The following is a 27,748-nucleotide window of genomic DNA, read 5'->3' on the forward strand; positions in this document are numbered from 1 at the left end:
TATTTTTATGGTGATGGACATTTTTCCCATTATATTAAATATAAAATTTAAACGTTGGAAGAATGAAAATGGTCTATTTCTAACACTTACCTTATCTTGAGCAAACATTGACATTCTTGATTAATGTTTAACTACAAGAAATACACTCAGTTCAAGTAAAGGATCAGTTTCAGGATTCAGGCTGAGTTGTCTTGATGATTAGAATTCAGGCTCCAAGGAGAAGCCCCAAGGCCAAGGGTATTGGATATAATAGCAAGTGGGAGTCACACCTGACATCTGGAGAATGTGGACTGGATATAAGATTTTAATCCTTGCTTATCTCACCACAGAAATTTGGATGGAGAGACAGTATTTATCTCAAAGAGAAGTGGACCCAGGAGTTAATTTCACTTGGAATCACACCATTTTGGAAAGTACTCGATTCAAAAGAGCCATTTTCAAAGGGCAATACTGTAGAAGTTTTGGTTGTTGTGAAGACAGAGATGATGCCTGTGTGACTCAGTTCTATGAGACAAATGCACTCTGTTACTGTGATAAATTCTGTGAAAGGGAGAATTCTGATTGCTGTCCTGATTACAAGTCATTTTGCAGTGAAAAGGAATGGCCTCCTCACACAAAGCCTTGGTATCCAGAAGGTAGGCTTTGGGAATGTGTTCAAGAATTATTCTAGTTCATAACAAGATCTGTCCAACTTTCTTTTTCTTTCTCTTTCTCTTTCCTCCCTCCCTCCGTCACTTCCTTCCTCCCTTCCTTTCTTAAGTTGAAATGAAAAATGAATATTTCGACCACCAGAATAAATTTCTTAGGATTGTTAATGTGCTTTGGTTTAGATGCCGGGTACATGCATCAGACTAGTGCCTTCAGGAAAGTTCTGCTGTGACAGCCACGAAGGCTGGTCTAGATTCCGTTTTGAATACTCACTCAACTTATATAAAAGTTACTTAAAATTCTTTATTTCTTTTTTTGTAAAATGTACTGACAAGAAAAAAATCGCTCACACTTTTTTGAGTGTAACCTCTTAGAGAATCTCATCAAGTTCACAAGCCTGATCCTCTGCAGATTTATGTAACAGTTTACTTACTATTTCATGAGACTATTGGACCTTGTAGCATTAGAACCTATGTTATAGCAATGTCATTTAGACCAGTGCAAAGGCAAAATAAAGCTGGCCACCCTCTCTGCCTAAATAATACCAAATAGAGTCACCATGTGTGTTTTTGTTTTGTTTCATTTTGCCAATCTGGGGTTTTAAACTATTAAAAACAAAAGAGTGCTCCATATAGGGTAGTTTTAAAAGTCTAAGACTGAGTGAATAAATACAAATAATTCATAAGGAGAATGGTGGTATTTCCTGTATTGGTCTAATTATAGTAAAATGACTATAGAATCTGAGCAATCGATATATCCAAAATTTGCCAAAAACACAAAATAAAATTCTATTGCTCCATTTATACAGGCAGCAGTGCAGGTTTCCTAGGAGCTATGTCACATGACTGTAAATGGGTGATGGTGAGTGGAGATTACAATTAGAAGACAACGTAGGATAAGCTAGGATTTGGTATCCTTCTAGCAAGATCCAGATGCTGACTGTTGCCTTCATTCTCAGTAATGTCATCTTGTCTGTAAAATTGAGGAAGTATTCCTTAAAACACACACGTATTATAAGCTTTTAGGTATAGGGTGGATAAACAAGGTCCTACTGTATAGTACAGGGAATTATATTCAATGTTCTGTGATAAACCGTATGGAAAAGAATATGAAAAAGAATATATATATATATGTATAACTGAATCACTATGCTGTACAGCAGAAATTAACACAACATTGTAAATCAACTAATTTCAATAAAAAATAAATTAATGCCGGGCCTTTGTCTTTACCAGTAAACAGTTCAGCAAACATTTATTTCACCCTAAAAAGTGGCAGATAGTCTCTCAGACAGCCCTAGCCATTCATCAAAAAAATATTAATTGACTACCTCCACCATGCCAGTCATTGTGCTTTTGCTGGGCACAACCATGGGGAAGAAAAAAGACAAGATATTATCCTCATGGAAGTGACAGTCAAGTTATATGTGGGGGTTATAAGATATTTAACAAATTCACTGTACAATTGCAAATTGTGTTAAATTCTCTGAAGGAAACACTTAGGGTGCGGTCAGAAAGTATACCAGAATATAACATTAACATATAAAATAATGCATAACATTAGCTTGGGTGGGAGACTTGAGGAGTTAGGAGTGAGGTGACCCGAAGAAGGGCCAACAGAAAGGGATCTGGGAGCCAGGAGCTTGGTGCTGCCCAGGAATTGGATGGAGGCCACCACTTCTGGAGAGTCATGATCAGTGGAGGGTTGGGGGTGACATAAGATAAGGTTTGACAGGTGAGTAGAGGTCAGATTTTGCCAGGATTTATAGGCCACATCAAGAGTTTAGGATTTTATCCTGTTATGAGAACTCATTGAGAGATGTTAAGTACGAATAGGGTCAGCTTCCTGGAAGTTGAGGATAAATATTATGGATCAGCTGTGGTGCTTTTGATGTGCTAAAACGTATTTGAGCTTTTCTTATTTGAATCATGTAACCCATTTGGAAAAGAAATTGCTGCTTCTTCAATGTCCATTTTTGCTTGAAAGCTAGGATTTTCTAAGACTTTAATTTAGGGAAATGTTTTAGGTAGAACTTATGTTCCCAGCATAGTTTTTATTCCATTCATGATGGAGGGAAGCAATTCATCAGTTTATTTAGTAGCAAATGTTCACAGTAAACTATATTTGCACTCATGAAGGTGATTTTTTCTTTTGTTTTATCTTCCTTATGAAAGTAGCTGGTTAAAAGAAAATAGCACTACACAATATTTAAAACTTGTACAAAATTAACTAAAATAAATAGAAAATGATATACTATTTATACTTTTTTTTGCCATATAAAGAGACTTTCCTCTGAGATGCTAATAAAGCATCACTGATTTGTTAAATATTTTTCAGTTATTCACTGATTTATTAAATGTTTTTCAGTTATCTACTTACATGGTATTGTCTAGTTCATTCACTGATTAATTAAATATTTTTCAAGTATCTAGTTACATGTTATTGTCTAGTCTCTTATACTGCATTTCTTTTTCAACCTGGGACTTAAAACTATGTATATTATCTTAAGGTTTAAAAATATAAATATGGGGCTTCCCTGGTGGTGCAGTGGTTGAGAGTCCACCTGCCGATACAGGGGACACGGGTTCGTGCCCTGGTCTGGGAAGATCCCACATGCCACGGAATGGCTGGGTCCATGAACCATGGCCACTGAGCCTGCACATCCGGAGCCTGTGCCCCACAATGGGAGAGGCCACAACAGTGAGAGGCCCATGTAACACAAAAAAATTAATTAAATTAATTAATTAATTAATTAATTAATTAATTAATTAATTAATATGTCAAAAAAATAAATAAATAGATATGTACCTTTTGTGTAAATTGGTTTGGACATATGACTAAACATCTTCCTTCTGGGTTTTGTCCCATCTCTGCTGGTTACTTCCAGTCATTGGAGGATTTCAAATGTCAGATACAGAAAACACGTGATAGAGTTTGAAACAGAACCAGAGTGCTTTTTCCAGACAGAATCTCTTGGTGTAGCAGATCTTAAGAAAAGAGTCTAGTGGACCATGTGCTGTGAGCAGACCTAAGCTAATTTGATTACACACAACTCTTATGTTCACATTGGTAAAAAATGGATGTATACCACCGACACATTTGAATTGAATGAGGATTATTTATCCCTTCATGACCTCCTTAACCATATTACAATGAAGATAAATCACAGTCTGAATCCTGCCATGCATACTGTTACAAAAATATACACTGGTAAGGAAATATACACTAATCCATAAACCTTTTAAGCTCCATGAAGTCTCAGGTACCCATCCTGTTAGATGTTCCCTCATCTACCTTGCTTGAAAAATTTACTGGAATTTTCCCATGTGATAATATTACAGAGGGTGTCAGGTTATGATAAATCCTCTTACCCAGTGGCTGGACACAGGACTTTGTAGAGATCAATTCTAGGGCATCAGGTCTAAGAGTGAAGGCTTTTGACCTTAAGAGATACATAAAAACTGTGGAGTATGAGAGTGGGATGTGATTTTTAAGTGTTTTAGCTAATCTACATCAATTTATTGCTGTTAATTTAACTGATAAGAGCTGATTACTTATATCCATTATGCTGATTAACAAACCACTAATTTTGCCAGTGAAAGCCCATTTCTGATACCCATCATACTGCTACTCTAGTGTTCATTAAAAGATGGATAATGGAACCCCTTGTAGCAGCTTACCTGGAGTCTGGCCTTTCAGGATCAGTGCTCCTGACCACCCCTGTGATGCAGACTCCTGATTAGAGCAGGCAACTGCCTTCCCTGAAGTGACATTGAGACCAGCACATTTATTAGAACACTTTATGATGAAGTTATTTTAAAATAAGTTATATCATATTGTCATATTTTCTCAAATCAAAAGATGGATTTCACTTTCCAAATATCTGATTTGTTTCATTTTTGTATTAATAATTAATGTGAGATATCATCTCACACCAGTCAGAATGGCCATCATCAAAAAATCTAGAAACAATAAATGCTGGAGAGGGTGTGGAAAAAAGGGAACACTCTTGCACTGCTGGTGGGAATGTGAATTGGTACAGCCACTATGGAGAACAGTATGGAGGTTCCTTAAAAAACTACAAATAGAACTACCATATGACCCAGCAATCCCACTACTGGGCATATACCCTGAGAAAACCATAATTCAAAAAGAGACATGTACCAAAATGTTCATAGCAGCCCTATTTACAATAGCCCGGAGATGGAAACAACCTAAGTGTCCATCATCGGATGAATGGATAAAGAAGATGTGGCACATATATACAATGGAATATTACTCAGCCATAAAAAGAAATGAAATTGAGCTATTTGTAATGAGGTGGATGGACCTAGAGTCTGTCATACAGAGTGAAGTAAGTCAGAAAGAGAAAGACAAATACTGTATGCTGACACATATATATGGAATTTAAGAAAAAAATGTCATCAAGAACATAGGGGTAAGACAGGAATAAAGACACAGACCTACTAGAGCATGGACTTGAGGATATGGGGAGGGGGAAGGGTAAGCTGTGACAAAGTGAAAGAGCGGCATGGACATATATACACTACCAAATGTAAGGTAGATAGCTAGTGGGAAGCAGCCGCATAGCACAGGGAGATCAGCTCGGTTCTTTGTGACCGCCTGGAGGGGTGGGATAGGGAGGGTGGGAGGGAGACGCAAAAGGGAGGGGATATGGGAACATATGTATATGTATAACTGATTAAATTTGTAAAATAAAAAAAAAATAAAAATAAAAAGCTCAAAAAAAAAAAAAGATGGATTTCACTTTCCAAATATCTGATTTGTTTCATTTTTGTATTAATGACTGTTAAAGTTGCAAAACTCCTTTAATTTCAACAACCATTACTATCATCTATCTATCTATCTATCTATCTATCTATCTATCTATCTATCTATCATCTATGTCAAGGTATAATCAGTTTGATTAACTCACTCTGAAGTGCTTTATACATTTTTCCTTGAGGAAATAAAGCCACCAGGAATTTTCTCATCTCTCCATCATCATAATTTTCAAAGTACCCCCATATTGGTTACTGTTTCCATGGAGTAGATTCCTCCTCTTGAGCTCTAACTCCCACTGTGTCTTTTGTGTGTGTGTGTGTGTGTGTGTGTGTGTGTGAATATATCATTTATTCAAATGACTTATGGACACGTATTAGTTTCTTATTGCTATGACAAATTATCACAACACAAAATAATTATTTTACAGTTCTGGAAGCCAGAAGTTTGAAATGGGTCTCACTGGAAGAAAGTCAAGTTATCAGCAGGGCTGCATTCCTTCTGGAAGGTCTAGGGGAGAATCCCTCTCCTTGCCTTTTCCAGTTTCTAGAGGCTGTCTGAATTTCTTGGCTCATGTCTCCTTCCTCACTCTTTTTTTTTTTCTTTTAACATCTTTATTGGAGTATAATTGCTTTACAATGGTGTGTTAGTTTCTGCTTTATAGCAAAGTGAATCAGTTATACATATACATATGTTCCCATATCTCTTCCCTCTTGCATCTGCCTCCCTCCCACCCTCCATATCCCACCCCTCTAGGTGGTCACAAAGCACAGAGCTGATCTCCCTGTGCTCTGCGGCTGCTTCCCACTAGCTATCTATCTTACGTTTGGTAGTGTATATATGTCCATGACACTCTCTCACTTTGTCACAGCTTACCCTTCCCCCTCCCCCTCCCTATATCCTCAAGTTCATTCTCTAGTAGCTGTGTGTCTTTATTCCCACTGTCTCTTATCTTTTCAAAATCTCCACCCTTACAATTGTCCCTCCCTCCCTCTCTCTCCTTTTCTCTCCTCTCTCCTCTCCCTCTTTCTCTCCTAAAACATTGTTTCTCCCTTTCTCCCCTGGATCAATCAATTTACAAGACTATTGATTTACAAAAATGTTTTTTTAACTCCCCCAATTTTTCTGCTACCTATAAACGTCAATCATGTTCTCAAATTAACATTATAAAAGAAATATTTTTCATTTAAAACTAGTAGAATCCAAAAGAGGATTCAGGCATTGCTTGGGAGATGAAGCTAGACAGCATCAAAGGTTAATTTCTAACCCTAACTCTGTTCCCATGATGAGGTGGTACCTAACATGGGAACCAAAGTTACAGTCTGTGCATTAGGGTGACACAGAATAACTCATTCACTCAACTGCTGGTGAATGTAAATTGGTAAAATCATTCTGAAAAGAAAAAAAAAATGACAATGTGAATTAAATGCCTTAAAGATGTCCAAACATCAATTTGGACCCAGAATTTCCACTTCTAGGAACTTTACTCAAGGAACTAACTAAGAAAGTGAGCAAACATCATTTACAAGATATTCTCTTGCAGGAGGTTAGTAGGTAGTTGTAGCTCCCAACTTTGAAAAATCTCTCCCTCAACTCCATGTCCTTAACCAACTATTATCCCACTTCCTTCTTTCCTTTAATGGCAAAAATATCTGAAGGAAATATTTCACTTCCTGACTTCCAAGCCTCTCATCAGCTCATTCCTACAAGACCTTGTTTCCTGATACTTTACCGAGCTCTGTCTTGGGAGGGTTATTGAAGACTTTTATGTTTTCAAATGTAATATTAAAATGTCAGTTCTTTTCTTGATCCCTCAGTCGTACTCTGTGTAGGTGACCACTTTTGCTTGTATGGAATTCTTTCTTCTCTTAGTTTTCAAGACTCTACCTTCACCTGAATTCCCTTCTTCCTTATGGGTCACTCCTTCCCTGTTTCCTCTTCTGAATGTCTGTTAGCTACAGAGTTTGAGCTCAGTCCTGGACATCTTTCTCTTACCTACAAACCCTCTCTCAAGCAGCCTCTTATGTAGTCTGAAGGCTTTAAAGATACGTATGTTGCTGGCTCTCAAATTCATGCTCCAGTCATGACTTAACTCTGAATTTCCATTACTACTCTACTTGATATTCTCCATTAGGATGACTAACCTAGGCTTAATCTAAATCTAAAATATGCAAAACAGAACTCTTGATTTCTTGCCATAAGCCTGTTCCTTATTTCAATATTAGCTTCACTGCCTCTCTATGGCTCAGGCCAAAATCCTAGTGAGACACCCTTGATTCCTCATTTTCCTCATTCTCCAAACTCAATCCAAGAGCTAGTCCCATTTGCTTTGCCTCCAAATTATGTTCATCCACTTCTCTCCATCCTCATCAGTATTATGGAAACCCTTTAGCCAGCACAACAGGAGTGATGAGGACAAAGGTTATGGAAGAGAGATTTTGGATAAGGTCTTATAGGTCATTGTAAGAAGTTTGGTTTTATTTTAAATTTGATGGGGAATAACTTGAGGATTTTAAGCAAGGAGTGACACAATGTAGCTTTTAAAAGATCTCTCTAAATGCTTTTCAGGGGATGAGGGATACACTGGAGTTGGGAAGAGTGGAGGAAGGGAGTGGACTGTGTTTCTGTATTGTGTAGAAGTTGATGCTTTGTTAGCACCTTGGCCAGACTCAGATGAACAGATTACGGTTTTTGTCCAAGAGGCCAACTCTCAAGTTGAGATTACAGCAAACGTTGTTTCTTATAGTCAACTCTGACTTGATATTAAGGAGGGAAGACCAAGAAATGGAACTTTTGCTAACACTAGACCTAGTACTAATGATCTTGGGGGGGAGCACGGTGATAACATTCTCTTTACTTCAAAATTAATAGCTGGGGTACAGGTTAGAGAAGGGACAGCCTTTTTTTCCTTAGGACGTTTGTGATTTCTTATCCCTTTATCTATATAACTGGTATGCTGGACAAGCAACATTCATTGGTTTTGATTAAGAGCCAGGTTTGAGAACATATATATGTATAACTGAATCACTTTGCTGTACAGCAGAAATTAACACAACATTGTAAATCAACTATACTTCAGTATAAATTTTTAAAAATTAGCTTTGATTTTGCCCCTCCTCTCCTTTAGAACTAGTCAAGGAAGTACTTCCCTTGATTTTGAATAAAACTTGAATTGTTGCATGAATTTTCTGTTGCTTTCCTAGGTAGTAAAAATTCCGGGGTCTTTGTAAGTTACAAACATAGAAATTCATTTACAAAAAGTGTTTAATCCTGGGTAATAATTAAAACTCCGAACTTGATTTAAAGTTAAATCTTTCCCCTCCCCTTTGGTCCAGGAGAGAGGTAGTTTCCTTCTCTCTTCTCGTGAGAGTGGAATGCCGAAAATCCATGGAAAAGAGGTGGATAGATGCAAATACAAGGAAATTTTTAGATTTATTAAGCAAAAGATTGAACTGTGAGAACACAGTGCATGCTGAAGAAGGGCAGTTGTAAAATATTTCCTGTGAAACAATTTTTGGAAAAATTGGAGGATAGCTAATTTGTAAGTGGCTTTTGTGACATTGTGGCTGGTGGTTAAGCCAGGTCCCTTGGAATGCTTTCTAAACATGTAGATTTCCTCCTATGATTGTATGAATAAGAAGTTAGAATTCATTTTATTTAACTAGGGGCCATTGTTGTGATCTATCAGTGACATGTCTCCGTCAAAAATGTTTTCACATGACAAAGGAGCGAATTTTGCTACTTTTGCTAATTCAGCATGAACTTAAATTTGTGTAAGTTATATTTTCAAAAGGGATTTAATTTGTAGCCAGGGTATTATTTTCACCATATCTTACTGATTGGTTTTCATATAATGATGATTCACCATTCATCTCTTTGAAGTAGTTTATAGAGTTTGGTAAAATAGCAACGAGTTTTGGTTAATGGTTGAGAAACATTTGGACTTGAAACACAAAGGACTACAACCATATAAATTTTTCTCCTCATCTAAATTTTGAAGAAATGGGCTTCCCTGGTGGTGCAGTGGTTGAGAGTCTGCCTGCCGATACAGGGGACACGGGTTCGTGCCCCGGTCCGGGAAGATCCCACATGCTGCAGAGCAGCTGGGCCCGTGAGCCATGACCACTGATCCTGTGCGTCCGGAGCCTGTGCTCCACAACGGGAGAGGCCACAACAGCGAGAGGCCCGCGTACCACAAAAAAAAAAAAAAAAAAAAAATTTGAAGAAAAAATAGAGTTTATCTTTGTAAGGTGAATTCACTGAAATAGAATTATATTTTGGTCCAACACTTTGAGCTCCTTCCTCTAAGCATATGTAATTAATCATATTTACATATGAGAGTTGATTAGATTTTTAAGATAAGAAATGCCACAGATTAATTCAAACACTGTTTTACTGCTTACCTACTTGAATACATTAATTATTTTTCTGAGTGCGTTTAGTGATTAATACCTCAGTAATCTAGTTTTTATGCTTTACAAATCCTTTCAGTTGAAACAAATATACAATGTAAAGATAGAAGTTTATGGAACAAGCCCATAAGAATTTGATATACAAACCTTGACATAAATCTTATATGGATTTCCTTCAGATGGCCACCAAATTTTTTTGCATATTTGAAAAAAACTAAATACAATTTTAATTTACTTATTACTCAATTTAGAATTTTGATTTGTTTATGTGGTATGTTGACAGGTTGCCACAGAGAAGGTCAACATTATGAAGAAGGATCAGTAATTAAAGAAAACTGCAATTCCTGGTAATGAATTTAAGTGGCACAGAACTGAATTCTACTGTCTGTGTATGTTTTCTTCAAATAAAAGGAACATTTGTGAAACAAAGCATATATTTAAATACAGATAGAATCATAAGTCATATCACATACCCATAGTTTTTTATAAGCATATTTAATTTTAATAAATGTTTAAAAGCTAATCATGAATATTTCATTTAACGTTTAAGTTTGGTATTTGTGACAGTTGCCTGCTTTCACAAACCTCTTAATTTTAAACATTCTGATATACTACAGGAAAATCACGTGTTCTCGAACACAGTAACTATATATAAAACAAAGCTGCCTTGAAATTGATTATCCTGCAGAAAATTTACAATTACAAATGTGTTGAATCTATTGTCTCCATTGTCTTATGTTTTCAAACTCCAATGACTCTGTGATCATTTCATTTATTAATTGCCTGAAGTGGAAGATATTGAGTGGTAGCTAATGCATGTGTTGTGATTTATTTTTGCCAAGAATTAAATGGTCATATGGTTAACAGTAGTCAAAAATATATTTTATGCCTTAACAAGGTGCAACTCTGGTTACTAATTTTATAAGTACACTCCCTAAAGACCAGGCCACTTTCATAATTTTTGTATCTTTACAGCACATGCTCAGGACAGCAATGGAAATGTTCCCAGCATGTATGCCTTGTTCAACCAGGATTAATTGAACATGTCAATAAAGGAGACTATGGGTGAGAGAAATCTTGCTTTCTAGGCTTTTTGGCGCCTCCCCACCCCCATTACCCCTCAGGTTTCAAACAATATATTTCCTATCATTTCCTTCTAAAAATGATCATTCTTTCAAAAACAAACAAAAAAAAAAGAGTGGGTGAGAAATGGGGAGGGCGGTAGAAAGGCATGTGAAATTGGAATGAACAGAGGTTAACATTAAATGATTAAAAATTAAAATGCACAAAGAGGAAATATAGAGCATGGTCTTAAATTGTTTAGGAAGGAGCAGTGTCAAGGTGTGAGTGAGGCTAGTAGGGGGAGCTTTAGTTTAAATAAGTATTCAGGCAAAATCAGGAAGTAGGCAAACAGGTTCATTCATGTTTATCATCTTTCCTTCCGCTGCTGCCCTGACCCAGCCAATCATATGCTCATCTAACCTGGGTAGATTCCGACCTTCGGAAAGCAGTATTTTATCTCGATGATCCCCCAAACGACCAGTCCATCTAGACAGCGTCATCGACATGACTGATATCTAGCCAATTTCACTCACGGTTGAGTCAAAACACTGGTTGAGCCATTTTACTTCGCTAATAAATGGACGCTTGAGCTGATTGACACTTAAAGGAAATAACTGATGCTCTCTGATAGATTAATAAATTAAGTCACTTTTCCACTTGCATAGAGGGAATTAGGTGTAGGTGCTGACACTGGCTTTCTTTAGTGAACTGAAGGGAGAAGGGATGGGCCAGCTGTTTTCTGCTTCAGGATTTCTCCACTGTCACTGATCAAATCTCTATACACCCTCGAAAACGTTTTCCACCTTCAGGAAAAGATTTCACGTGAGAAGACCTATTGTCAAGCAACTATAAAAGTGAAGTCATCCTGAAATGCATTTTTTTTTTTTTTTTTTTTTTTTTTTTACGCTATGTGGGCTTCTCACTGTTGTGGCTTCTCCCGTTGTGGAGAACAGGCTCCGGACGTGCAGTCTCAGTGGCCATGGCTCACGGGCCCAGCCACTCCACGGCATGTGGGATCTTCCTGGACCGGGGCACGAACCCACGTCCCTTGCATTGGCAGGCAGACTCTCAACCACTGCGCCACCAGGGAAGCCCCCTGAAATGCGTTTTTTAAACGTAGAAATATCGCTTCTTGCTACACCTAAGACATATGTTTCCTAGGACAGTGGGAGCACTAATTTTCGATGCACCCAGAGTATTTGCTTGGAAGACATGAAAGACACTTGGAAGTCACATTTGTTGATATTAATATTCTTAAACCATTCTCAACTCCTCTGTGTGTGTGTGTATGTGTTTTGACAATATTTTAGGTGATAATATGGTGACATTTCAAGTATTTCTAGGGAAAAACAATTATTTTCTATGGCTAAGTGATATTTAAATCATTAAAAGGACATAAGAGTATGTGTCATCATGAGAGATTATCTGAATCAGGTTCCTAAAAGGATTCAAATGCTTGAGCTAACAAGCACACATTTCCAAGAAGCCAAGATAAGCAGCCAAGCTTTCCACTGTCACAGAACCCAGGAGAAACTGCAGTCTAAAGCAATGTGGAAAGAAAGTCATATAAGAGTACAGATCTGTTGGGAATGCTGCCTTCTTTGGGAGGAAGAATTTTCTTTCCATCATTTGTTTATTTTGAGAGTACTCTAGGACAATTTAAGAGGCACGGGATTTGCCTTTTAGTAGCAAACATAGATGACTTAAAAAAAAAAGGTGAAGTAAAATTGCAGCAAAAGAAAATATACACAGATCAAAGAAAAAAGTTAAGTAAAAGAGACAAAGTATGAAGAAAAGGAGTAAAACTAAAATTATTTACCAGGGAACAACAGGAGGGAGTGTAGAAAGTCCTTGAATTTAAAAGAAAGTTCTAATTCTCAGATATTTACTGTTCCTGATGTTCAAGTTGTTTTCATGTATGAAAACAGAGTCATATTATAGCATTCAATGTCTATTTTAAGTGCTTTTTAAAATAGCCTACATACAAATATATACAACCTTTGCTTTAAAACATTTATTTCTGTCATCTTGGTAGTATTTAGATACAAACCTTTATTCTTTTGGCATAGCCCACTTCAGTGCTTATTTATTCCCTGTATTATGTTGTAATGCAATTAATATTAACAAAACATGTGTTTCCCTTTTGGCACTGCTGAGGATACAAATAAATAATTTCTTAGAGGAATTTACAATCTAGCTGAGGAATCCACATATCATAACTTTGTAAAAGGATTTCTAGTGATAGGGCAGTTATAAGTGGCAAATTAGTAGCACAACTAATAATCAGCAAGTTAGTGGAACAAAGGGAGAGAGAGAACAGTCTCAGTTTATCTGATGCTGTCAAACAAACCACTTCAGAATTTAGTGCCCTGAAAGCACAAGCTTTTTATTTGTTCATACCGGCAATTTGGGATGAACTTAGCTGAGGCTCTTTTCCTGGTCTCTCCTGGGGTTACTCATGTGTCCACAGACATCTAGGGCCTCAGCTGGGGCTGCATTGTCCAGGTGGCCCCCTGCCCATGTCTGGTGGTTGGTGCTGGTTGTTGGGGGGCCCATGTGTCTCCAGCAGGACAGCCTTGGTTTCTTCACATAATGACAGTGTTCAAGCAGGACATGAGTGGAGGGTGGAAATGGCCTCAGGTGAGGCCAAAGCTTGAAATTTGCACATTTTCAGTTTCACTGCTTTCTACAGGGCAAAGCAAGTTACCAGGCCAGTTCACATTCAACGGTTGGAAAAATGGACTCCATCTCTCTCTCTCTCTCTTTTTTTTTTTTTTTTGGTACGCGAGCCTCTCACTGCTGTGGCCTCTCCCGTTGCGGAGCACAGGCTCCGGATGCACAGGCTCAGCGGCCATGGCTCACGGGCCCAGCCGCTCTGTGACATGTGGGATCTTCCCGGACCAGGGCATGAACCCATGTCTCCTGCATCGGCAGGCAGACTCTCAACCACTGCGCCACCAGGGAAGCCCCCAGGACTCCATCTCTTGATGGAAAGAGCAACAAAGAATTTGTACCCATTTTTAATCCATCATATCTCTAACCCTGATTTTTCTTATGAACTCAAAGACTATAGACTATCTATTGAATAAGTTGACTTTGATTTCTTACTGATTTCTCAAAGTCAAAAATACTCCGAATCAAAAAGATTAACCTTTTGACTTGTCCTTGATTACTGGCATCCCCCGCTACCATGTCAACTAAGCCAGAAAATCTGAAGTTAGTTTGAGGCTTCTTTCCTCTTCACTCTCATTCACTAGACTCTTGTAATCCCCACAAAGTTTATTTTAGAAATTTATTTCCTTTATTCTTATGCTATATTCTAGTCCATTTCTTTATCAGCCCTAGTTTGAAATGACCTGACTTTTCTCTGTTTCCAGTCTGACCAAATTCCAACCAATCCTTTGTACTTTCATGGTTATCCTTCTAAAACAAAGCTTTGATTCTGTCACTCAGGTTCTTAAAAAGTCTTCAATGACACTCCATTGTTTTAGAATATAATTATACTCCTCAGCATAAATAACAATCTGTTCCAAATGCTTTACTGCCTCATCTTTTACACTCTTTCCAGCCCCTGTCTCTCTGGTCACTCTCATAGTTTAAGTGTTCTACTTATCTGCTATTCCCTAAATGTTATTCCCAATTTCAAACCTGCTTTGCTCCAGAGTTGCCTTTATTTAGAATAAATTCTCTCTTCTCTCACATCTGGCTGTCTAACTCATTCTCATCCTTCCAGGCTGAGCACTAAAAAATCACTTTCTGTAAAAAATTCTTCTAACTCCTTCAGGAAGAGTCATGTTTCAGTCCTCTACTCTGATCAGATTTTGACCTACCGCTAATAAATTACACATACTGAAGTCATTTCTCTCTTTGTAGGCTTTTTAGAGTATGAGCTTTTTGAAGGTAGAGAAATTTATTTCTATGTTACAAGTGTTTACTGAAGAATGTGATAGATAAATTAAGAATGTTCAGTAAATGCTAACTTGGGTTAAAAGGAAAGTGATGACAGACATAGAGGACAGACTGGTTGTTGCCAAGGGAGAGGTGGGGTAGGAGAAGGATGGATTGGGAGTTTGGGACTAGCAGATGCAAACTAGTATATATAGGATGGATAAACAACAAGATCCTACTATATAGCACAGGAACTATATTCAATATCCTGTGATAAAGCATAATGGAAAAGAATATGAAAGAGTATATATATATATATGTGTATATATATATATGTATATATATATGTATATATATATACATATATATATGTATATATATATATATACATATATATATATATATATAACTGAATCACTTTGCTGTACAGCAGAAATTAACACAATATTGTAAATCAACTATACTTCAATTTTTTAAAAAAGTGATGAGCCTAGGTCAAAAAGGATGATACAGAGCAGTGGTGTTTTTCATGCTTTTTTGAGCATAAATTATAGTAAATCATACATTTAACTTTATGACCTAGTACACACACACTCACACACATGCACTTTTACATATACTTAAATGTATATAAATAGTACTTACCCTTACTCTATCCTATAAACTCTATTTCCTATTGTTTCTCTTATATTCTATTTTATCTTTTAAAATACTGATCCTTATTCACTAAATTGAATGATTAATTAAATGGCCCAAAAATGTCTCAGTGTTTAAAAACTACTAGTGTAAGGCACCAAAAACATAGTTTACTGTTGCGTGAATTTGCCTAAGGCTGATCCTGGTGGTCTCTTAAATAAACCCGCAATGTCTAATATATTCAAAAGCTTCTTTATTGAAATTCCCTGGATGATGGAGATTACATTTAAAAATTGTGGCTCAAAGTTGCTTAAAGTTTTATGAACTAACAGATCTTGTAAAAGAAAAGAATTAACTTGCCAGTCATATTATTGAAAATTGAGTCATATCTTTAATCATTCATAAGAACCTTTCACACTGTAAACAATTTTGGTGATAAACAAAACAGGATAGAGTTTAGATTTGCCTTAAGTACTGAAAATATATTGTCCTTAAGTTGTAGTTAATTCAAACAAACAATGATTAAAGTACTTTCATCTTTCTCATTTTTCATATCTTATCATCTCTTAAGGAATTGTTGCCTTGAAATCTCAACATTAGATTTTGAAAACAAATCTTACTTTTTTTATGTAAGGGCACAAAATATGCCTCTAAAAACAGGTACTTTTTAATCTAATTTTACATCAATTGAATTTATATTATATTAATTATGACTAATATTATTGAGCATTTACCACAAATTAACTCATTTAATATATAATAGAATATTTCAATATTTCAATATAATATTTCAATAAAATTAATTAGCGTTGCTGTAATCTTTTTAAGTATAACTATTTTATCCTCAATTTTTCATGGATACTTGTTTTTACATGGTCAGCTTCTTTTCAAATCTAAATTATAAATAAAATAGATGACCCTATTTAACCTATAAGTACATTTCTGAACATTCAAGCTTCTTTCTAAAATACATTTAATGACATTTAGAAGAAACTGCATATATTGGCCTTATTATCACTAAAATCCCTTTACTGTATGTGGAGATTCAATCTTCTTAAATTTAGTCTATATTAATACAGCCTTAGGTTCCTCATTTGAGACATTAAAATAATTGACATAGACCTACTTTAAGAAGAGTGATATGCTTCCCTATTAAAGTAATCAATAATGCATCATTAATGTAATGAATATCTAGCTTTCAGTAACTGTTCCAATTTTGTCAGATTTGCTTCTATATAATTTCAGAAATATAAATGAACATGTAATGATAAAAGCGACCTCATGTAACCTGTACCTATTTTTCTCTTTCATTTGTAAGGCAGATGGACAGCCCAGAACTACAGCCAATTCTGGGGAATGACTTTGGAGGAGGGTTTCAAATATCGCCTTGGCACCCTGCCACCCAGCCCCTTGCTTCTGAGTATGAATGAAGTGGCAGTAAGTATCCTCTCTGTTTGACTCATGTATGTGTGTGTTTCTATAAGTGTGTTTGTAGGTGCATATAAAGCAATTTTAAATAACTAAAATAGTGAGTTTTGTGCTTTCTGAGATAATTTTGTCATATAAATTAAAAAAACCTTTCCCCAAAATGGTTGTTACATCCCCCCAAATTTTCATGTGGACTTTGAAAGTTCACTAATATTAATTAGATATAGTTTCCTCTCTTCAGGAATGATTGTGTTCATTTACATTTCTAACCGTTGCAGAGAAATTCATGTTTCTGATGATTGGCTTTCAGGTGACCCAATGCTTAAGCAAGTCATTAGTTGTCCTTATTTTTCATTTTCTAAGTAAACTTAGTTATTTAGTGAATTCATCAAAACAAAGTTTTGATAACTCTTGGGTACTCCATTATGAAATGAAGATAAAATAAATGCCAGTAACTGCAGACAGGTATGCTATGATGACTAGCAGAAGTTTATCCTCAAAAATCCTCACATTTTCCATTTAAAGAACACCTTCAAATTTCCCTGATGAGCTGGCAAACTCCTTCATGAAATTGCCATGTTTCATAACACCCTCATGTTTCTAATACTATTGTATTGGTTTTCCCTTTCATTTTCAAGAGGAGTTATCTTCTGATAATAGGTACCTTGCATAAAGAATCTTCCACCTGTCTAGTTATCACAGATGTCTAACTTAGAGCTGCAGTTTTACCATCCCATTTGTGGTGTCCCTCAGTTGAGATTTTGATTGCATTCAAGGCCTGCTACAAATGCCCAAGGCATTTGTATCATTTTTTTTTTTTTAGATTCCACATATAAGTGATATCATATGATGTTTGTATTTCTCTGTCTGACTTACTTCAGAAACAAACTTTTGGTTGCCAAAGGGGAAGGGTGGGAGGGAGGAATAAATTAGGAGTTTGGGATTAACATATACACACTACTATATACAAAATAGATTATCAACAAAGACCTACTCTATAGCACAGGGAACTATACTCAGTATTCTGTAATAACCTATATAGGAAAGAATCTGAAAAAGAATGGATATATGTATATGGATAAGTGAATCACTTTGCTGTATACCTGAAACTAACACAGCACTGTAAATTAACTATACTCCAATATAAAATAAAAATTAAATTAAAAAAATGTCCAGGGCAGAGAGGGGTTCCCTGGCTGCTGGAGAACTGGCTCTTCCCTCTGCAATGAATATTCCTGGAAGCTCTCAGAATCTCAGAGCAAGCAGGGCTGTTGTTTATGCTGTTGGATGAGTTGTAGATCCACAAGTTCCTCATTAAATGTTCAATGCGCTTTGCTTTCGAAAGATGTAATCCCCTGACTTATTATTCTAGTTCAAATTCCAGTAGCAGGACCTGCTAAATTGTAACTAGTATCATAAAAGATCATAACAGCTGCCATGTATTGAGTAGTTGTGTGCCAAACACTCTTATCAGCACTTTCATACATTATCTCATCTAATTCCCAGCTTGATGTAGTGGGCACTGTAATTCTCCACATTTTAAAGACAAGAACATTGACACAGAGAGAGGCCAAGTCACATGGAGATGGAGAGGAGAGAAAAACCACCATAGAATTACTTAAATGGCAGAGCCAGGACTTTAAAAGATCTGCCCCCAAATGGTTCCTAGACTTCCGGTATAATCAGTTAGCTTTGGCCAGTTCAGGTTCAAAACAGCAAAAAGTCTTGGAGCCAGAACTAACTTTATGAAATGATCAGCTTAGATATATTTTTGGATTTTTTCCACAATCAGTAAGACATAACATCTTTAGAGGTGTGGCTTAGATTCATGACTTACTTATAAGATCAACTGGAAAAGAATTATTTTTTCTGGCTTTCTTTTTCAATTTTGTCCTTATCTATCTGGAAAAAAAGAGACAGAAGTGTATAGGAAAATAATAAATTCACCCTGTTTATAAGGATTACTCTTTCTCTTGATTTTAGTGATGGTCCCAGTTAGCCAAATATAGATTTGGGTGTCAATATACATTTTTTCTTGATTCTTTCTAACATTTCCTTTTGAAGCTTTATTTTTTGCAATTTAGAGTATTTTATATTATAGAGAAAACGAGGTATGTTTCTTTCCCAAATTGCCACTCACTGTAGCTTAGAAAAAGGTAATTTAATTCTAAATCATTTATTGGCTCCTAGGGATTTGTTTGCATAAAAGTGACTATGGTGATATTTAAATGAAAAACCTTAATGATTAGTACTGTGGGAGAATTTAAATTACCTAGTGCTATGAATTAATGTAATAAAGTAGCTAAGTAATTCCAGGAAAGCAATAAGGAAAATTTGGCTGATCTATAAGAGTTCTGTTACCCACAAGGACATAGCTTCCCATTTCTAGGGCACAGTAGCTTGAGGGCTGAGGTCCTTTCAAAAAGTTTCTGAGGGCTTCCCTGGTGGCGCAGTGGTTGAGAGTCTGCCTGCTGATGCAGGGGATGCGGGTTCGTGCCCCGGTCTGGGAAGATCCCACGTGCTGTGGAGCGGCTGGGCCCATGAACCATGGCCGCTGAGCCTGCACGTCCGGAGCCTGTGCTCCACAATGGGAGAGGCCACAACAGTGAGAGGCCTGCGTACCGCAAAAAAAAAAAAAAAAAAAAAAAAAAAAAAAAAAAAAAAAAAATTTCTGAGTGTTGGAGTTGTCCTAATACCTGGTCAGATATCAGAAAATCAGAAATACAACAAGAACTTCAATGAAGAATGTGGGGTCTATATGAACTAAGTTAAACTGGTTGCCGCAGGAAGAGCTTAAAAAATAGATTAATCCTTTGCATGTTGACTACATAGAAAATACCCTCAATACATCAAATTGCCTCTGAATAGTGAAAATGAATTCTTTTGTGTGGGTATGCTTCTGGATAACTCCCCCTCCCCCCAACTTTTCCCCAATTTTTTAAAATACCATTTTCAACATAGGATGGTATATATATACACTTAGGGTAGGCAGTTGCCAACAGTGGGAATGATTTTTCTGAGAAAATTCATTGCATCCCCAGCCTAAAACATCTCCCTTTCCTTGAGCACATTACCTGGATGAGAACTGAGATTCACCAAATTCTTTATCTTGGGTAGGAAAGATGAGCCATGAGTCATTCCAAGTTCCTGGGAAAGCTCTCCTCTAGCTTTCCTGGCTACTTTGCTTGACTTCAGTCACTAGTCCCATAATGTGTCTGCTGAACATACATTAGAAGAATATCAACAGGTCTTATACAAAGAGTTCCATGATTATATAAATATGAAAAAATCTATTTAATCTGGATGAATTAGTTCAATTCAAATGATTTTTTTGTGGAGTGTGATTTATAAAAATGAGGAATAGAAATATGTTGATCATGGGGCTTCCCTGCTGGAGCCATGGCCACTGAGCCTGCGCGTCTGATGCCTGTGCTCCTCAAGGGGAGAGGCCACAACAGTGAGAGGCCCGTGTACTGCAAAAAAAAAAAAAAAAAAAAAAAAAAAAAAGTTGATCATGGGAGATTAGAAAAAAACTAACAAGGATTTTGGGAGCCTTTCCTGGATGGCAGTCTTATGTGAGGGCGGACAAAAGGAAATGAAAACTTACTGTTTTCTCTGGGTACAAGCAGACTGGATGAGAGGAAGTGAGAAAAAGGGAAAGAAAGAAGGCCAAGAGGGTCCTGCCTAGACCATGCAGCTCCTTGTTTTGTATGAAGATTCGCTTCACCCACTTTAAAATTATGTCTAGTGTCAGGTCAAAAATGTCAGCTGATCAATCTTTGCCTAACTTTTTCCTAAAAGTGTTTTCTTGAGATTGTTCAAAGCAATGCCTTGATTGGACAGCTTTGTTCCAAATTGTTGTACACTAAAAACGTTAAGAATGATTAGACGATTCTCGGTCAGTCCATTGAGACTGTGTATTTGCTTGCATAGATTCACCACAGGACTGATGTAGCTCCCTACAGGAACTTTAAATTCTGCCACTTGAGCTTCTTGTCTCCTTATGGTACAAAACAGGTGATTACACGGTTAAAATCTTATTTCAATATTTCTCAACATTTGTGCCATGGGCCACCAATCCTGCAAGATTTGGAATAAAGATGTCCTATCTGTGGTCAAACACATTTGTGAAATGGTGTATTGTATCTTTCTTCTGAAGAGGCACACTATTCATTAGTATATTGAGGACACTGAGAACTCTTCCTCCATTGTCCTTTTTTTCCACCCAGTGTTTCCTAAATTCATGGCATCAGAGAACTTTTTCTTCTTTGTTTGTTTATAATGACTGTTAATACTTCCCAAGATTTAGATTCCACAGAACACACTTTAGTTGCTGCTAACATAAGTTAAAATATTGAAAGAAAAGTGCTGGAGAAAGTATATTCAGGGGTAAAACAGAACTTAATGTCTCAGAAAGAAAACAATTATTATGACTGTATGCAAAATTGGCATGGGCTGAGGTCCTTTGGAGCCAGCAGAAGCATCACAGTTGAAGTTTGTTAATAGGCACATGTAGGCAGTGCGTTTAGTCATGTGGCCCCGTTTCACATACCGAGATGGACATGAGCTCTGCATCCTGTGTGCTTGGCTCTTAGTCTGGCTGAAATGATGGTAGCAGTGGCACCCACTTCACAGGGCTGCAAGAAGTCCATGAAATGATGAATAAGGAGTGTTTTAGCACACAGACTGTATAGTAGAGCATTAATGAAATGTTATATAATATACAAAGTGGCTCTTTCTCCCTTGGATTAAGCTTGGGAGACTAGCAAGTTTCTGAAACAGGTAAATTTTGTAAGAGCTAAATTACCCAGGACTTCATCATTTGGAGCATTTTCTTTCATAAAGAAAGTTGTAACTCTGGGTTTATTGGCCCTGACGGAGATTATATATTTTTGGTAACCTGAAAGTTCTTCTACTATGTGCCTAAATCAAATCAAATCAAATCAAATCAAATCATGTCAAATCAAATCTAATCAAAGCAACAATTCTGTACCTGATTGTTTTTCCAGGCATTTAAATTTGGGGGATAACTTCAAGAGGCTTCCCTGTGTTATATTATAAATATTGCAAATGTTTTGAATAAAACGTGCTATTTTCAAACAGAGATAGGGAAATTCAGAGTTCATTTTTCTACTTGGCTTAGTTAAAAGATATGTTTTTAATAGTTTTGCTATTCATTTCTCAGGGAAAACAATAAATTTAACAAAGCTATTACAGATAAATATCGCATCTTAGGTGGAGCTATCAATATTTAGAAATTATTAAAACATTAAGAAGGCTGGTATAGCATTTAAAACCTGTAGCTTTATTATATTATACAGTGTCAGATTGATGTATGTAAAATTGTTCTAAATTTTTTTTTTGTCAGCCTCACAGTTTACTAGTACATCTTTTCCCAGTCACCAGTACAGATGATTTTAGTGTGTCTAAGTTGGCATTACCAACAAAGAAAAAATAAGATCTTTTTCTATTGTTTGCTGGAAGTTCAAGTAAAATTGTATTTTATGTATTATGTAATAACTTTTAAAACCACTGATTATTGAGATGAGAAAGGGAAATTTATTTCATCATCTGGATACTTTATCATTATCTAGATAAGACATAGTATTTGATTGACTGGATCTATTTCTCTAGGAAGAATATTTTTTTCCTCTCTAAAATATATTTTAGTGATAGTAAGTAAGTACTGTGGGATGAAAGGTACCTTTGGAAAAAATCAGAGTGACTACTACCAATTTTTGTTTTTACTTGTCATAGGTTATTGAAATTTTTTATTTAATTAGTTTTAATTTAATTATTTAATTAAAGTTTAATTTAATTAACTAACTTACCTGAACAAACATCTACTTAATATCAATAATGTGTGTCACCCGTGTAAAGCATCTTGTAGAAACCAAAACACTGATTAGAAAAGTTTAAAAATACAGTTCTATACTTATATTCTTAATATAATATTGAACAAAAATGACTATTCTTTTCCATAAAATTGATGCTTAGCTCCACACATATGAACACGAGGCAAATGGCATCAGGTTTTTATAATAATTGTATAGCATACAGTAGGCACCAGGGATGCTGCAAAAGAGCATCACAGCCAGATGTTATGGTGGATTCTGTTTAAGTACATCCTTCCCTCAGCTCATTTCAGAATCTCCTCTGCTCAGGGGGTAAAGAACCAGGGACAGAATCATTTGTCTCTGAATTAAGAGTCTTAAAATTCAAATAGCATTGAAGCATTTCCTCATGTCTCCTCCAGGCTCTCTCCTTTCTTTCTCTCCTTCTCCAAATAGAACCTCAAACCCTTCAGCAAACTTTAGGAAATATGCACTGGCCTCACTCCTTATCCAGTTGAACTTGTGGCAGAATGAATGTCTCATCTGTCAAATCGGTTTCTGAGTTGTCAGTTTATTTTCTCTACTAAAGTCTGATGCATAGCACTGTGATGTAATTGAGCATGCCTTGACCAATGCCATGGGGCTGAATTGATCACTACAGGACATATCTTCAAAAAGAAATGTGAAAATTCACTTTTCCCTTCTCTGGGAACAAAAATTTGGGGCTGTTAAAAGGTAGATTCCTGAGGTGATTTGGTGTGTTGATATAAGGAGCCTGTGTGTTGATATCTGTTCACCAGTGCCAAATCGAAATGCAGAGACAGAGTTCTGGGTGAAGTAGAAAAGAATAGCTTCATTGCTTTGCCAGGCAAAGGGGGCCACAGCAGGTTAATGCCCTCAGAACCATGTGTCACGCCCTGGAGGGGGTAGTGAGGAGTCTTACAGTGTTCAAGAAGCAGGGCATGGTCAGCTTGTAGACATTCTTCTGATTGGTTGGTGGTGAGCTAATTGGGAGTCAGCGTCATCAACCTTCTGGCTCCAACCGGTCTGGAGTCTAAGTGCTTGTGGGCAGCATACAGTTAACTTCTTCCACTTGGTAAGGGTTTCAGTATCTGCAAAACAGCTCAAAGGACATGGCTCAGAATATTATCTATAGTCCTTGAGAAAGAACTAAAGGTCCTTGACTTAGTTTAATGGTTAAAGTATTCTTATTTTGTCTTACTTGACTGTTTCCCTTTCTTTCTGCATTTTCTCACTTCTCTGATTAAATTTATTCTTTGAGTAAAGTTTTTCTGCAGACAAAAGGCAGGCAGAGGACATGGGTGTGGGTCTGTTTTGGAAGGCCTCATATGGTCTGGCTTGGTTACATGGACTCCCCAAATTTGGGTCTATCTAGTCCATACTATGGTTCTTGCCAAAGTGCATTCCATGAAACACTAGTTCTCTGATCTGCTTCACAATAAAACTGATTTGAAATCAAAGGAACGTAAGTAAAATACTTTGCATTGGGTCATGCACATTAAAAATCACAAACATTACCTTCGTTTCTTAGAGACTCTCAGCAGCACTTAGTTAGTTTATAAAAACTACTGCTTTGAGGACAAAAATCTATTTAATTGTTAAATCCAGTTTCTCAGAACTGTTTGATTAATCAGCTCCTCCTTTTGTAATTATCTATTACAATTTCTCAGAACTAGTGTTCTAAGGAAGTCGTTTTAGGAAATACCAGTTCATCAATCTCCAGAGGCACATTTCTTCACTTTTTTAAAACTCTGAAATTGGGAGGCTTCTTACATTTGATGATGTCCTGGGTTCAGTGAAATATGGTATTACCCTAACATAGCATCTTTTTTTTTTTTTTCTTTTGGGATTTTTTTTAACATATTTATTGGAGTATAATTTCTTTAAAATGGTGTGCTAGTTTCTGCTTTATAACAAAGTGAATCAGTTATACATATACATATGTTCCCATATCACTTCCCTCTTGCAACTCCTTCCTTCCCACCCTCCCTATCCCACCCCTCTAGGTGGTCACAAAGCACCGAGCTGATCTCCCTGTGCTATGCCGCTGCTTCCCACTAGCTATCTATTTTACATTTAGTAGTGTATATATAAGTCCATGCCACTCTCTCACTCTGTCACAGCTTACCTTTCCCCCTCCCCATATCCTCAAGTCCATTCTCTAGTAGGTCTGTGTCTTTATTCCTGTCTTACCCCTAAGTTCTTCATGACATTTTTTCTTAAATTCCATATATGTGTTTTAGCATATGGTATTTGTCTTTCTCTTTCTGACTTACTTCACTCTGTATGACAGACTCTAGGTCCATCCACCTCATTACAAATAGCTTAATTTCATTTCTTTTTATGGCTGAGTAATATTCCATTGTACATATGTGCCACATCTTCTTTATCCATTCATCTGATGATGGACACTTAGGTTGTTTCCATCTCTGGGTTATTGCAAATAGAGCTGCAGTGAACATTCTGGTACATGACTCTTTTTGAATTATGATTTTCTCAGGGTATATGCCCAGTAGTGGGATTTATGGGTCATATGGTAGTTCTATTTGTAGTTTTTTAAGGAACCTCCATACTGTTCTCCATAGTGGCTGTACCAATTCACATTCCCACGAGCAGTGAAAGAGTGTTCCCTGTTCTCCACACCCTCTCCAGCATTTATTGTTTCTAGATTTTTTGATGATGGCCATTCTGACCAGTGTGAGCTGATATCTCATTGTAGTTTTGATTTGCATTTCCCTAACGATTAATGATGCTGAGCATCCTTTCATGTGTTTGTTGGCAGTCTGTATATCTTCTTTGGAGAAATGTCTATTTGGGTCTTCGGCCCATTTTTGGATTGGGTTGTTTGTTTTTTTGTTATTGAGCAGCATGTGCTGCTTGTAAATTTTGGAGATTAATCCTTTGTCAGTTGCTTCATTTGCAAATATTTTCTCCCATTCTGAGGGTTGTCTTTTGGTCTAGTTTATGGTTTCCTTTGCCGTGCAAAAGCTTTGCAGATTCATTAGGTCCCATTTGTTTATTTTTGTTTTTATTTCCATTTCTCTAGGAGGTGGGTCAAAAAGGATCTTGCTGTGATTATGTCATAGAGTGTTCTGCCTATGTTTTCCTCTAAGAGTTTGATAGTTTCTGGCCTTACATTTAGGTCTTTAATCCATTTTGAGCTTATTTTTGTGTATGGTGTTAGGCAGTGATCTAATCTCATACTTTTACATGTACCTGTCCAGTTTTCCCAGCATCACATATTGAAGAGGCTGTCCTTGCTCCACTGTACATTCCTGCCTCCTTTATCAAAGATAAGGTGACCACATATGTGTGGGTTTAACTCTGGGCTTTCTATCCTGCTCCATTGATCTATATTTCTGTTTTTGTTCCAGTACCATACTGTCTTGATTACTGTAGCTTTGTAGTATAGTCTGAAGTCAGGGAGCCTGATTTCTCCAGCTCCGTTTTTCATTCTCAAGATTGCTTTGGCTATTCTGGGTCTTTGGTGTTTCCATACAAATTGTGAAAATTTTTGTTCTAGTTCTGTGAAAAATGCTAGTGGTAGTTTGATAGAGATTGCATTGAATTGGTAGATTGCTTTGGGTTGTAGAGTCATTTTCACAATGTTGATTCTTCCAATCCAAGAATATGGTATATCTCTCCATGTGTTTGTATCATTTTTAATTTCTTTCATCAGTGTCTTATAATTTTCTGCATATAGGTCTTTTGTCTCCTTAGGTAGGTTTATTCCTAGATATTTTATTCTTTTTGTTGTAATGGTAAATGGGAGTGTTTTCTTAATGTCACTTTCAGATTTTTCATCATTAGTGTATAGAAATGCCAGAGATTTCTGTGCAATAATTTTGTATCCTGATATTTTACCAAATTCATTGATTAGCTCTAGTAGTTTTCTGGTAGCATCTTTAGGATTCTCTATGTATAGTATCATGTCATCTGCAAACAGTGACAGCTTTACTTCTTCTTTTCCAATTTGGATTCCTTTTATTTCCTTTTCTTCTCTGATTGCTGTGGCTAAAACTTCAAAAACTAGGTTGAATAAGAGTGGTGAGAGTGGGCAACATTGTCTTCATCCTGATCTTAGTGGAAATGGTTTCAGTTTTTCACAATGGAGGATGATGTTGGCTGTGGGTTTGTCATATATGGCCTTTATTATGTTGAGGAAAGTTCCCTCTATGCCTACTTTCTGGAGGGTTTTTATCATAAATTGGTGTTGAATTTTGTGGAAAGCTTTCTCTGCATCTATTGAGATGACCATATGGTTTTTCTCCTTCAATTTGTTAATATGGTGTATCATATTAATTGATTTGCATATATTGAAGAATTCTTGTATTCCTGGAATAAACCCCATTTGATTATGGTGTATGATCCTTTTAATATGCAGTTGGATTCTGTTTGGTAGTATTTTGTTGAGGATTTTTGCATCTATGTTCATCAGTGATATTGGTCTGTAGTTTTCTTTCTTTGTGACATCCTTGTCTGGTTTTGGTATCAGGGTGATGGTGGCCTCATAGAATGAGTTTGGGAGTGCTCCTCCTTCTGCTATATTTTGGAAGAATTTGAGAAGAATAGGTGTTATCTCTTTCCTAATATTTGATAGAATTTGTCTGTGAAGCCACTGGTCCTGGGCTTTTCTTTGTTGGAAGATTTTTAATCACAGTTTCAATATCAGTGCTTGTGACTGGTCTCTTCGCATTTTCTATTTCTTCCTGATTCAGACTTGGCAACTTTTGCATTTCTAAGAATTTGTCCATTTCTTCCAGGTTGTCCATTTTATTGGCATAGGGTTGCTTGTAGTAATCTCTCATGATCTTTTGTATTTCTGTAGTGTCAGTTGTTACTTCTCCTTTTTCATTTCTAATTCTCTTGATTTGAGTCTTCTCCCTTTTTTTTCTTGATGAGTCTGGCTAATGGTTTATAAATTTTGTTTATCTTCTCAAAGAACCAGCTTTTAGTTTTATTGATCTTTGCTATCCTTTCCTTCATTTCTTTTTCATTTATTTCTGATCTTATCTTTATGATTTCTTTCCTTCTGCT

The 27,748-nt window shown here is 36.5% G+C and overlaps 1 protein-coding gene across 1 annotated transcript in view; it reads left to right on the forward strand.

The window, feature by feature from the left end:
• The first annotated feature begins 283 nt into the window (after nt 1–283).
• The window catches only part of TINAG (tubulointerstitial nephritis antigen), a 95,226-nt gene continuing 67,761 nt past the window's right edge, over nt 284–27,748 (forward strand). Inside the window, exons 1-4 of the mRNA XM_060110339.1 lie at nt 284–635; nt 10,126–10,189; nt 10,818–10,907; nt 16,751–16,865. Of these exons, the coding sequence (XP_059966322.1) occupies nt 284–635; nt 10,126–10,189; nt 10,818–10,907; nt 16,751–16,865 (621 nt within the window). The remainder of the gene's footprint in view (nt 636–10,125; nt 10,190–10,817; nt 10,908–16,750; nt 16,866–27,748) is intronic.

Source organism: Mesoplodon densirostris, chromosome 10 (genome assembly GCF_025265405.1).
Source record: "Mesoplodon densirostris isolate mMesDen1 chromosome 10, mMesDen1 primary haplotype, whole genome shotgun sequence".
NCBI lineage: Eukaryota > Metazoa > Chordata > Mammalia > Artiodactyla > Ziphiidae > Mesoplodon > Mesoplodon densirostris.